The sequence below is a fragment of the Hemiscyllium ocellatum genome, chromosome 22 (assembly GCF_020745735.1).
Source record: "Hemiscyllium ocellatum isolate sHemOce1 chromosome 22, sHemOce1.pat.X.cur, whole genome shotgun sequence".
NCBI lineage: Eukaryota > Metazoa > Chordata > Chondrichthyes > Orectolobiformes > Hemiscylliidae > Hemiscyllium > Hemiscyllium ocellatum.
The window spans coordinates 29,791,567-29,806,191 of NC_083422.1; the positions used below are offsets into that span (position 1 = coordinate 29,791,567).

The 14,625-nt window shown below is 40.0% G+C and overlaps 1 protein-coding gene across 2 annotated transcripts in view; it reads right to left on the reverse strand.

The window, feature by feature from the left end:
• The window catches only part of dock1 (dedicator of cytokinesis 1), a 594,554-nt gene that overhangs the window by 534,710 nt on the left and 45,219 nt on the right, over nucleotides 1–14,625 (reverse strand). For both annotated transcript variants that reach the window (XM_060841973.1, XM_060841974.1), the window contains exon 4: nucleotides 3,245–3,300. In XM_060841973.1, coding sequence (XP_060697956.1) covers nucleotides 3,245–3,300 — 56 coding nt within the window. The remainder of the gene's footprint in view (nucleotides 1–3,244; nucleotides 3,301–14,625) is intronic.

The following is a 14,625-nucleotide window of genomic DNA, read 5'->3' on the forward strand; positions in this document are numbered from 1 at the left end:
TGCATTCGAAGCACGATTTGCACAAATTTTCAGTCAGCTATATTTGCACCAAGAGGAACTTTTGACATTTGAAAAGAACAAAAACAGAGTTGGAGTAATTATACAAATGTAACCGCACCAAGAATACCATTGCTTTCAGACTCAGCACTGTCAGAGATAGTTCACATGATATTACTCTTCCTATTAAACTTCTAACTCCCTTCCATAACAAAAATGCTACTGCTAAGAACTTTTAAGAAGGAAAAGCCAATAGAATTTAACTCAGCTTAACTTCCTAGAGCGTCAATAAACTTCAGCGATAAATTGAAAGAAGGTACAGGTCATTTTGTTATAATGCACTTTTCGCTAACAAATTAGCTGTAATGCACTTGACAAATTGGGTACTGTTTCTAAAGTGCAAACTTTTAAAATCTGTTGGCTGAGTGCGATTACATCACCAACACTAAGTGCTGCTTCAAAAGCGCAATTTTTCTATAATGTAAGGTTGCAAAGGAATGCAAGCATTGCATTATAGAAGAACTAACTGTACAAGTAAAATGCATCTGGAGGCAAGTGTGTGGCCATAAGTGCATTTTATTAAGATAATATCCCAAATTTTGAAAAACAGTTCCACAAATCCACAATGAAGTGACATATTTTAAGGACTTTAAGAGTAAACAGGAAACATTGGCTGTATTGTGAAATTACAGATATAACTATTTAAAACCTCAGTCTTCTGTAAATGCACCTTTTAAAAATTTCATTAGTCTGAAATAAGCAATTTATTGGTCAAAATTTGAAATTACTTCGCTCAAATTCATAAGTGTGGACAAAAATCTGTGGAATCCATCTGCAGCTAACAATATTTAGTTTCTTCAATGCAGTTTATAGATCCCATTAAATATTGCATGTTAAAGCATGACATTACTCCCAGTTAAACCCCACACCTCAAAATCTGCTAATAATGCAATGAGACCAAAATGCAACTATCCAGGAATAGCTTTACACAAGGAAATGAGGATTTCTTATTAGCACACCAATCATTATCCTTGGAAATAGAATGGAAAAAGAAGAGATAACTTTACATTGAAAGTGGTTCTACTAAAGTGAAATAATCACAGCAAAAAAAAATTGCAGCTTCAAATTTGTATGGTAAATCATTACACTTTCCTTGACATATCAAAGAATATATAAAATAATGATACCTACAAATTAATTTTTCATAGTTTTAAGTGGGGGACTTTTAGAACAAGTATTCCCAAACATTGAAAACACTCACATGGATATAGGTACATTGCACATAAAGTGGCCAAATTATTATTCAAATCCACAGAGTCATGCATGCATGAAAAAAGACCCTTCAGTCCAACCAGTCAATGCCAAACATAATGCCAAACTCAACTAGTCCCACCTGCCTATTCCTGGGCCGTATCACTCCAAATCTTTCCTACTCATATACTTGACCAAAAGCCTTTTAAATGTTGTAATTATATCCACATCCACCACTTCCTCTGGACATTCATTCCACATGTGAACCATCTGTGTAAAAGAATTTGTTCCTCGTGTCTTTTTTTTAAATCTCTCTCCCCTCACCTTAAAAATGTGCGCTCTCGTCTTGAAATGTCCCATCCCATGGAAAAGACACCCATCATTAACTCTGTCTATACCCGTCATAGATTTGTCAACTTCTGTAAGGTCACCTCTGAATCTCCTATGGTCCAGTGAAAGAAGTCCCAGCATATCCAGCCTTTTGTGACTCAAACCTTCCATACCCAGCAACCTCCAGGTAAATCTCTTCTGAATCCTCTCCAGCTTAATAATATCCTTCCTATAACTGGGCTACCAGAACAGGACGCATACCCTGATTTGGACGGTACTAGCTACGAGGAGAGATTGGACAAACTTGGTTTGTTTTCACTTGAAAATTGAAAAATGAGGCACAACCTGATAGAAGTTTACAAAATTATGAAGGGCATGGATAGAATAAATAATTGGGAATTTTTTTTCCAGGATATAAATCTTAATTACTAGGTGGCAAAAGTTTAAGGTACAAGTGGTAAGTTTAAAGGAGATGCGAGAGGCAAGTTTCTTTTCTTAAACACAAAGCATGGCAGTGTCTGGATTGCACTGCCAGAGGTGGTGGTGGAGACAGACACAGTAGCAGTGTTTAAGAAGCATCTTAACAGTAATAGGAATAAACAGAGAGTAGAGGGATACAGACCATGTAGTGGCAAATGGCTTTAACTTTCACAGACATCATGTGTCGACAGTCTTGGTGGTGTACGCCTGTGCAGTACTACTCTGTTCTTTGAAATAACTGCACGCTATTGCTGTCACAAAATTCCTTCTGAGTTGTTTCCCTTAAATCAAAACCCAACTATGCCCTCTCAACTGATGAACATTAATTACAGGGAACAGCTTCAGTATTCTTTTTATATTCTTGATAGTCATCCCATGGATTAAAAGGTTTTACAGTTATTACTACATAGCTTTTAATGGCATAACAAAGTGTTTTCCCTTGCTCCTTACAACAAATCCAAACTTAATCTCACTATTCTATTTCAATAATGTCATTGCTTCTCCTCATAGCCTGCATCGCCACCGCTCTCCGGCTTTCCACATCCTAACAGTCTGCACAAACCTTTCTAATGTTCTCCCAATATTTCCCAATTTATTCTATCAAAACTCTTAATAATCCTCAAATTTAAAAATCACTACTTTTTAAAAAAAATTCTTCTCTCAAAAAGGTGAAGCTCTAGCATCTTGTACACACTATATTTAATTCTGAATTTCTAGTACCAACCCAGTGAATCTAGGGTGAATGCGCTCATAGATGCGACAGAGCATCCAAAATAATGCAACGGGCTGGTCTTCCACTTTCAGACATCTAATGGATGTACTCATACAATTATCAGTTTATCTGAAGGCTAGTGTTCAAAGCACCACAACCTCCTCCTATTACTTTATTGCAAACAACCTAAATTTATAGCAGTTTTTTCAAAAAGTAGTAATTTTTTTAAAGTTGCATTTTAATTCTCAATTATTATTGTGGATTGACTGATACGTGCAAGTTCTACTCAATTTGTACAACAATACATCAATTATTTATTCACAAAGCATACTGTTCAACTACGTGGTTCCGTCTCTGTACTCTGGAAAACATTAGATGACATTGCTACATCTGTGGAAATTAGGTGCAGTTTTTTCATTAAAATGCAAGACAATTCTAAAGATTCAAAAATATAATTTGAATTTCATAGCTCACCCTTTGCCTTCAACCGTTGCTTCCTTCAGCTGAATATACGAAGCAGGAAAAATACCCTATAATAAAACAATATTTAATTGGAAAAATGGCATTTTGTCATCAGAAATGACAGTTTTAGTATTTTTCTAAAATCAGAAAATTAAAATCAGAATTTTGTGAACGTTGGTACATATAAATGTTCTCTACCAATGGAATTTTCACAGAAAAAAACATTATACTGTAAACAAATTGCTGTATGGACTGTCACATTCTATACACAAATGTATTCATTAATGCAATGCTGTTTCAATTTAATCAAATATCAATGTTCCAAAAATGCAATGAGACCATTTCATAATATCACTAAACATCAACAGGGTAACTGCATTACAACAAACTACTTTCCCCAGAAGCAGCATAAATTAGATATTATTCAAATTATAATAAAAATGTGTTCACTTGAAAATGAATAAAAGAAATAAACCCCAGCAACTAAGAATTAGTGTAAACTATTAAAAGGTCATTTTCTTGACTGTTGCCAACACACAACTAAAAATGTACTGTATTCATAATTACAAGAGTACTTGCTATTGTAAAACTTCAGTTACCAGAAAGACAAAGTTCAGCATAGCTCAAATTTAATAGCTGAAGTCAAAACTTAATTAAATTCAAACTCTCTCATTTCTTCCATTTTTTGCAACTTTTGTTCAACAGTATTTTAAATTGGGAAGGGAAAGCTAAGTGAGAGCGAGTATGGAGTTAAATGGAAAGATAAGCAGCAGAATAGCATGTGTGCAGGAGGATTTAAGCTCGAGGCAGACTAGGAATGCAGCAAAAAGGAAGGATAACTTAAGAACATCTTATGACTTCCAATATCATTAATAATGATAAGAAAGTTAGCATCAAGGCAATTTACCTGAATGCTCATAGTATTCGTAACAAAGTTGATAAATTAATGGCACAAATCATCGTGAATGGTTATGATGCGGTAGGCATCACAGAGACGTGGTTATTGGGGGTTCAGGATGGGCAGTTAAACATCTAAGGATTTACAACTTATCGAAAAGACAGAGGTGGGCTGGAGGGGGGGGGGGGGGGGGGGGGGGGTTGCCTTGTCAGTTAAGAATTGAAATAAATCTATGGCACTGAATGACATAGTCAGGTGACATGGAGTTGAGGTATCACAAAGGCAAAAAACACCATAATGGGAATTATGTACAGACCTCCTAAAAGTGGTCAGGACCATAGGCTTACTATATTTCGAGAAATAGATAGGGCATGTCAGAAAGGCAAGGTCATAGTGATCATGGGGGACTTCAATATGTAGGTGGACTAGGTGAATAATGTTGCTGGTGGATCCAAAGAAAGGGAATTCATGGAATACTTACAGGATAGTTTTTTGGAACACTTGTGATGGAGCCCACAAGGGAGCAGGCTATTCTGCACTTAGTGCTAAGTAATGAGCCAGACTTTATAAAAGATCTTAAAGTAAGGGAACACTTAGGAGGAGCAATCATAATATGGTAGAGTTCAGTCTGCAGCTTGAAAGAGAGAAGGCAAAATCAGATGTAATGATGTCACAGTTATATGAAGGTATTACAGGGGCATGAGAGAGGAACGCTGAAAACCGACTGGAAGCAGTGCCTAGCGGGGAAGAGAATAGAGCAACACTGGCAGGAGATTCTGGATGTAATTGAGGATACAGTAGAGTTCATCCCCAAGAAACGGAATGGAATTAGACAACCATAGCTGACAAATGAAGTCAGGAAATGTATCAAAGAAAAAGAGAGCGCCTATAAAGTGGCCAAGAGCATTGGGAAAAGAGAAGATTGAGAAGGCTACAAAAACAAACAGTGGATAACAAAGAGAGAAAAAGGACAGGATCAAATGTGAAAGCAGGCTAACCATATTAGAAATGATAGTAAAAAGTTTCTTTCAATGCATAAGCAGCAAAAGAAAGGCAAAAGTAGACACTGGGCCAATCCAAATTGATGCTAGAAGGCCAGTGATGGAAGATAAAGAAATAGCTGAAAAACTTAAGTACTTTGCCTCAGTCTTCACAGTGAGTAATACCCCAATAATTAAGGAGATTCAGGGACAGAGTTAAATATGGTAGCTATTACAAAAGAGAAAGTGCTAGAAAAGCTAAAAAGATCTAAAAATTGATAAATTTCCTGTCCCCAACGGGCTACATCCGAGAGTTCTGAGGGTAGCGGCTGAGAAAGCAGCAGAGGCGTTGGTTGTGATCTTTCAAAAGTCACTGGAGTCAGGGTAAGTCCCAGATGACTGGACAATCGCTGTTGTAGCCCCCTTGTTCAAGAAAGGATCAAGACAAAAGATGGAAAATTATAGGTCGATTAGCTGAACCTTAGTTGTTGGTAACATTCTAGAATCCATCATTAAGGATGGGATTTCTAAATTCTTGGAAGTGCAGAGTTGGATTATAACAAGTCAGCATGGATCTAGTAAAGGGAGGTCGTGTCTGACAAACCTGTTAGAATTCTTTGAAGAGGCAACAAGTACGTTAGACTAGGGAAACCCAGTGGATGTTATCTACCTCAACTTCCAAAAGGCATTTGATAAGGTGCCTCACGGGACGCTGCTGAGTAATGTGACAGTGTAAGAAAGTGGTCCAGGAAATGGCTGATGAAATTCAATGTGAGCAAATGAGAGGTCATGCACTTTGGGGAAAAAGTGAAGAGTACAGGTATGGACTATTTTCTAAGTGGTGAGAAAATTCATAAAGTCGAAGTACAAAGGGATCTGGCACTGCTAGTCCAGGATTCTCTAAAGTGAATGTGCAGGTTGTGTCCGTGATTAACAAAGTGAATATAATGTAATTTCTCTCAAGAGGGTTGGAATATAAAAGCAGCAATGTACTTCTGAGACTTTACAAAACTCTAGTTGTGCCCCATTTGGAATACTGTGTCCAATTTTGGGTCCTACACCTCAAAGGATTTACGGGCACTAGAGCTTGTCCAGCGAGATTCACAAGGATAACATACGATGAATGGCTGAAGATCCTGGGATTATATTCATTAGAGTTTAGAAGGTTGAGGGGAGATTTAATAGAAACTTACATGATAATGCATGGCTTAGAAAGGATGGAAGCTGGGAGGTTGTTTCCATTAGGCGGGCAGACTAGGACCCGTGGGCACAACCTTAGAATTAAAGGGACTCAATTTAGAACGGAAATGAGGAGACATTTCTTCAGCCAGTGAGTAGTTGTGCAGTGCAATGCACTGCATGGAGTGCAGTGGAGCCTTAGACGTTAAATATCTTCAAGGCAGAGGGTGATAAATTCTTAATCTTGCAAGGAATTAAGGGTTACGGGGGAGTGCGGTTAAGTGGAGCTGAAATGCCCATCACCCTTGATTAAATGGCGGAGTGGACTCAATGAGCTGAATGACCTTACTTCCACTCCAATGTTTTATGGACTATGGTCTAAATTGTGGGGTGAAAAGATTTGATATCGGATTTGTTGAAATGTCATGCTGTTGGAACACCATTGTACATTGTTTGAACATTTGTGTTCCAAGTAATATGCAGGAAAGACATTTTGAAATTGACTCTCACATAAATCATTCTATTCAGATAACCTTATAGTGTATTCTTTCTTTTATCATGAGTCTATCCAAGAATTAAATGGCAAATTATGATTTAATGAGAAAGAAAGGAAATCTATGCCAGCTACACAATTTCTTGGCTTTCTCCATTCTGTGCAGAACTAAGCCACATATTACTCCTCAGTAAAGACTAAAGAGATTTCTTAACCATTTAGTGATTACCTTTTAACAGAGTATGATATCTGAGTAAATGATGGACTGCACCATATAACGAGCAGCTCTTTTATACTTAGCTTGAAGGTCAAGATTCAATCCTTAGCAACAAGGTAATATTTTATATCCTTACTAAATTCTGAGTCATGGTTTGCTGCTGACAAAATGAATATGTTGTTAGAAGGCTAGATGTACACAAAAAGACTGAATTATATTATAGTCATAGAGTCATAGAGATGTACAGCACAAAAACAGATCCTTCGATCCATGCCTGACCAGGTAGACCAACCCAGTCTTGTTCCAACTGCCAGCACGTGGCCCATATCCCTCCAAACCCTTTGTACAATTATACCCATCGAGATGCCTTTCAAATGTTGCAATTGTACTAGCCTCCACTACTTCCTCTGGCAGCTCACTCCATACACATACCACCCTCTGCATGAAAACTTTGCCCCTTAGGTCTCTTTTACATCTTTACCCCCTTACCCTAAAGCTGTGTCCGATAGTCTGGACTCCCCCACACCAGGTAACAAAAGAACTTTGTCAATTTATGCTATTCATGCCTCTCATGATTTTATAAAACCACTAAGGTCACCCCTCAACCTCCAACGCTCCAGGGAAAACAGCCCCAGCCTATTCAACCTCCTCCGATAGCTCAAATCCTCCAACTCTGGCAACATCCTTGAAAATCCTTTCTAAACCCTTTCAAGTTTCACAATATCTTTCAGATAGCAAGGAGACCACAATCACAAGCAATATTCCAACAGCGGAACAGCCAATGTCTTGTACAGCCGCAACATGACCTCCCAACTCCTGTACTCAATACTCTGACCAATAAAGGAAAGCACACAAAACATCATCTTCACTATCCTATCTACCTGCGACTCCACTTTCAAGGAGCTGCACTCCAAGATCTCTGTTCAGCAACATTCCCCAGGACCTTACCATTAAATGTATAAGTCCTGCTAAGATTTGCTTTCCCAAAATGCAGCACCTCACATTTATCTAAATTAAACTCCATCTGCCACTCCTCAGCCCACTGGCCCATCTGATCAAGATCCCACTGTATTCTGAGGTAACCTTCTTTGCTATCCACTACACCTTCAATTTTGGTATAATCTGCTAACTTACTATGTGTCTTATGCTCAGAACCAAATCATTTGTATAAAAAATGCGAAGTAGTAGACCCAGCACCAATCCTGGTGACACTCCACTGGTCACAGGCCTCCAGTCTGAAAAACAACCCTCCACCACCACCCTGTCTCCTACCTTTGAGCCAGTTCTGTATCCAAAATGGCTAGTTCTCCCTGTATTCCATGAGATCCAACCTTGCTACCCAGTCTCTCATGGGGAACTTTGAAAAACGTCTTACTGAAGTCCATATAAATCACATCTACCGTTCTGCACACATCAATCCTATTTGTTACTTCCTCAAAAAACTCAATCAAGTTAGTGAGACATGATTTCCCACACACAAAGCCATGTTGACTATCCCAAATCAGTCGTTGCCTTTTCAAATACATCCTGTCCCTCAACTTGCCCACGATGGCATCAGGTTCACTAGTCTATAGTTCCCTGGCTTTTCTTTACCATCTTTCTTAAATATTGACATAACGTTGGCCAACCTCCAGTCTTCTAACACCTCACCTGCGACTATCAATGTAAGAGGCTCAGCAATCACTTCCCTAGCTTCCCACAGAGCACCAGGATACTCCTGATCAGGTCCTGGGGATTTATCCACTGTTACGTGTTTCAAGACATCCAGCACTTCTTCCTCTGTAATATCGACATTTTTCAAGATGTCACCATCTATTTCCCTACATTCTATATCTTCTATGTCTTTTTCCATAGTAAATACTGATGCAAAATATTCATTTAGTATCTTCCTCATTTTCTGTGGCTCCACACAAAGGCCGCCTTGCTGATCTTTGAGGGGCCCTATTCTCTCCCTAGTTACCCTTTTGTCCTTAATGTATTTGTGAAAACCCTTTAGATTCTCCTTAACTCTATTTGCCAAAGCTGTCTCATGTCCCTTTTTTGCCCTACTGATTTCTCTCTTAAGTACACTCCTATTGCTTTTATACTCTAAGGATTCACTTGATCTATCCTGTCTATACCTGACATATGCTCCCTTCTTTTTCTTAATCAAACCTTCAATTTCTCTAGTCATCCAGATTCCCTATACCTACCAGCCTTTTCTTTCACCCTAAAGGAATATACTTTCTCTGGACTCACGTCGTCTCATTTCTGAAGGTTTCCCATTTGCCAGCCGTTCCTTTACCTGCGAACATCTGCCTCCAGTTACCTTTTGAAGGTTTTTGTGTAATAATGTCAAAATTGGCATTTCTCCAAGTTAGAACTTCAAGTTTTGGATCTGGTCTGTCCATTTCCATCATTATTTTAAAGCTTATAGAATTATGGCCGCTGGCCCCAAAGTGCTCCCCCACTGGCACCTCAGTCACCTACCCTGCCTCATTTCCCAAGAGGAGTACAAGTTTTGCATCTTCTCTCTGAGGCACATCCACATACTAAATCAGAAAATTTTCTTGTACCCACTTAACAAATTCCTCTCCATCTGAACCCATAGCACTATGGCAGTCCCAGTCTATGTTTGGAAAGTTAAAATCCCCTACCATAACCACCCTAATTATTCTTGCAGATAACGGAGATCTCCTTCCAAATTTGTTTCTCAATTTCCCTCTGACTATTAGGGGGTCTATAATAGAATCCCAACAAAGTGATCACCCCTTTCTTATTTTTCAGTTCCACCCAAATAACTTCCCTGGATGTATATCCAGAAATATCCTCCCTCAGTACAGCTGTAATGTTATCCCTTATCAAAAAACGCCTCCCGTCTTGCCTCCCTTTCTGTCCTTCCAGTAACATGTGTATCCTGGAACATTATGCTGCCAGTCCTGTCCATCCTTGAGCCATGTTTCTGTAATTGCTATGATATCCCAATCCCATGTTCCGAACCATGTCCTGAGTTCATCTGCCTTCCCTCTTAGGCCTCTTGCATTGAAATAAATGCAGTTTAATTTATCAGTCCTACCTTTTTCTCTGCTTTGTCCTTGCCTGCCCTGACTGTTTGACTCGCTTCTGTTCTCAACTGTACCAGTCTCAGATTGATCTCTTTCCTCACTATCTCCCTGGGTCCCAACCCCCACCTTATAGTTTAAATCCTCCCGAGCAGGTCTTGCAAATTTCTCTGCCAGTATATTAGTGTCCTTCCATTTAGGTGCAATCCGTCCTTCTTGTACAGGTCACATCTACCCCAAAAGAGCTTCCAACGATCCAAAAGTGTGAACCCTTCTCCCATACCCCACCTCCACAGCCATGCATTCATCTGCTCTAGACTCCTATTCCTGCCCTCACTAGCTCCATAGCACCAGAAGTAATCCAGATATTACTCCTCTCAAGGACCTCATTTTTAAATTTCTGCCTAACTCTCTGTAATCTCCCTTCAGAATCTCAACTTTTTCCCTTCCTATGCCGTTAGTTCCAATGTGTACAATGACCTCCTGATGGTCCCACTTCCCCCTTGAGTACATTCTGCACCGTCTGAGCTATCCTTGATCCTGGTGCAGGGAAGTAACAAACCATTCTGATTTTTCGCTGCTGGCCACAGAAATGTCTGTCGGTACCTCAGACTAGAAAGTCCCCTAACACAATCAATCAATCTCTTGGAACCTGACGTATCCCTCATTGCATTAGTGCCAGTCTCAATACCAGAAACTTGGCTGCTCTTGCTATACTCCCCCGAGAATCCACCACCCCCAAAACAGCATACTTGTTTGAAATGGGGATAGCCACAGAAAACTCCAGCACTACCTGACTACTTCTCTTACTTTTCCTGGAGCTAATCCATCTATCTGACTGTATCTACGACCTTCCTGTAACTGCCTGCAACACATCTCCTTGCTCTTTTGAATTCCTCATTGCCTCCAACTGTCTCTGCAACTGATCAATTCGATCTGATAAGATTTGCAACCAACAGCATTTGTTGCAGATATAATCCTGAGTAAACCGTAAACTCTCCATAATCTCCCATATAGGGTCACAGAGTCATTGAGATGTACAGTACAGAAACAGACCCTTCGGTCCTATCCGTCCATATATCCCAATCCAATCTAGTCCCACCTGCCAGCACCCGGCCCATATCCCTCCAAACCCTTCCTATTCATATACCCACCCAAATGCCTCTTAAATGTTGCAATCATACAAGCTTCCACCACATCCTCTGGCAGTTCATTCCATACACATACCACCCTCTGTGTGAAAAAGTTGCCCCTTGGATCTCTTATATTTTTCCCTTCTCACCCTAAACCTATGCACTCTAGTTCTGGACTCCCCCACCCTAGGGAAAAGACTTTGTCTATTTATTCTATCCATGACCCTCAATTTTGTAAACCTCTATAAGGTCACCCCTCAGCCTCCGACACTCTAGGGAAAACAGCCCCAGCCTATTCAGCCCCTCCACCCTTTGGCTCAAATCCTCCAACCCTGGCAACATCCTTGTAAATCTTTTCTGAAACCAACATTTGTGAGAAGATTTGTAGCTCGGGTGCTCGTTGTTGTGGTTCTGTTCGCCGAGCTGGGAGTTTTTGTTGCAAACGTTTCGTCCCCTTTCTAGGTGACATCTTCAGTGCTCGGGAGCCTCCTGTGAAGCGCTCCTGTGCTGATTCCTCCGGCATTTATACTGGTTTGAATCTGCCGCTTCCGGTTGTCAGTTGCTGTCCGCTGCAGTGGCCGGTATATAGAGTCTAGGTCGATGTGTCTGTTGATAGAATTTGTGGATGAGTGCCATGCCTCTAGGAATTCCCTGGCTGTTCTCTGTTTGGCCTGCCCTATAATAGTGGTGTTGTCCCAATCGAATTCGTGTTGTTTGTCATCTGAGTGTATGGCTACTAGGGGTAGCTGGTGGTGTCGTTTCGTGGCTAGTTGGCGTTCATGGATGCGGGTTGTTAGCTGTCTTCCTGTTTGTCCTATGTCCATAGGACAAACAGGAAGACAGCTAACAACCCGCATCCATGAACGCCAACTAGCCACGAAACGACACCACCAGCTACCCCTAGTAGCCATACACTCAGATGACAAACACCACGAATTCGATTGGGACAACACCACTATTATAGGGCAGGCCAAACAGAGAACAGCCAGGGAATTCCTAGAGGCATGGCACTCATCCACAAATTCTATCAACAGACACATCGACCTAGACCCTATATACCGGCCACTGCAGCGGACAGCAACTGACAACTGAAGCGGCAGATTCAAACCAGTATAAATGCCGGAGGAATCAGCACAGGAGCGCTTCACAGGAGGCTCCCGAGCAATGAAGATGTCACCTAGAAAGGGGACGAAACGTTTGCAACAAAAACTTTTCTGAACCCTTTCAAGTTTCACAACATCTTTCCGATTGGAAGGAGACCTGAATTGCAAGCAATATTCCAACGGTGGTCTAACCAATATCCTGTTGAGCCGCAACATGACCTCCCAACTCCTGTACTCACTACTCTGACCGATAAAGGTAAGCATACCAAACACCTTCTTCACTATCCTATCTAGCTGCGAGTCCACTTTCAAGGAGCTATGAACCTGCACACCAAGGTCTCTGTTCAGCAACACTCCCTAGGATCTTACCATTAAGTCCTGCTAAGAAAAGCATATCACTCTACTAATGGCCATTTTTGTTTCTTTCAATCTACAGACCAAGGAAATAGCACTGTCCTATTCCACTACAAAACACTGCTCCAGGTTAAATTAATACTTATGGCTTATATTTTAAGTTTAATCAAGAGACATATCTCAATAAAACATATATTCAAGAAAGAACCCACTCCACTCACTACTGCAGATTTACTATAAGGCCACGCTTAAAATATCCTCTTATCTGTTTTGTGTTGTGACGTCTCCCAAACAGGTTCCTCCAAGATCAGTTGTGAACTTGACTGTTTGTTAATCTTCCCAGATGCACTCAGATGTCCAGCGATACATGAATTCAAACAGCAAAGACAGTAACTGTGCAGGTTCACTGCTCTGTCAGTTAGCAATGTGGGTTTCTTTTTCTTTGTCTCTCTTTCCTGCACTGACTGTACCATGTATTTCCTTTGTCTGTTCCTCCCCCTTTTAAAAGTGCTGCTGTTTTGACATTTTTTTCTCCAAAGTTCCAAAACAATGTAATAGCATATAATGTTTAGTGTTTTAAGTGGAATCAACAGAAACAAGACTAATTATTCCTGAGCTATTCCTTCATCAGAAACTAAAAAAAAAATTGAGTTCTGAATTTAACAAAGGATACTCCAGAATATTTTGGGTCAACTGAAATGTACTGCTATTAGATTTAAAATTACCTGCAATTACTATTTGTTGTTTTTAGGTCATGTTTTGGACTGCTTCTGAATTTCACTTCTGAAAGGTCCAGCTCTAATGTTTAGGCTGTCCACAGTCACCAAATAGCAGAAATAAGTTTTGTCTATTAATCTCTGTTTGCTTTTATATCAGTTTAAGAAGGAGCATGCTAATCAGCGTTAATCAAGATGTAGATCATGTGATGAACAACAATTATCAGTCTAAAGTGCAGCATGAAGTATGATGAAATTTAGCTGTGTTTTCCTGTAATGACAGTTGTTGAACCACAGCAAGAAATCTGTCTGCTGAGCATTTCTGCAACAGATCTTCAAATAACCAGAGCCATTGACCATTTACTGGTCCTGGTATAACACTGATAAGTTGAAGCATAAGTTCAGGTAACATTTTGGTAAATCTACATTGTACTCTCTCCAATCTTCGAATCGTGTGATGCGCAGATCTTTCATGAGTCTTGTCTCTGACTGATGAAGAGCTTTTGCCCGAAGCATCGATTTTCCTGCTCCTCGGATGTTGCCTGACCTGCTGTGCTTTTCCAGCACCACTCTAATCTTGACTCTGATCTCCAGCATCTACAGTCCTCCCTTTCGCCTTGTCTCTAACTTTGTATAGCTGTAATGATTCCTAGCTGCTATAATTTTTAATTCATATTTAACTTTAAATATGACAAGAACATTTACACCCAGTAATTTTTACAAACCATTCAGTGCAACCAGGTGACTAATTTAAACAAAGTAAATATTTTTTTCTTACAAATGATTCTGGATTTTTTTGTCAGTTCTGAAGAACTGTAGGCCACTATCAATTCCTTTAACTTTGTGAAAACAGAGTTTTCAGCCTCTGCCTATCTTTTCAAAATTCTGTATTGTGAATTAAGCAATCCAGTCACCTCGAATCAGATAGGAGCCTAATGAATTTACGTAAAATTTGGATTCTATGACCTACATAGGACCCAGTTCCCCAATACAATTTAACAGCCGACTTTGTGAAGTCTTTGTCATGGACATTCTGCTTAATGAAATCAAAAGTGGTCAAAAAGAAGCCCAAAGGTTCTGTCAGAAGCACTAGCCTCACAATGCTGACTCTCAACTAATCAAATACTTCATTGAGCTGTCAGGACGTAGCAATTGTGACAGAAAGGTGGTGCCTGATGAAGAATCAGCAACTTGTAGTAGAAGCCAGATAACCAACACACTATAACCAAGTTCGGACCTCAAAATAAACAAATTTGGCCTCCAACTGGAGGAATCAAAC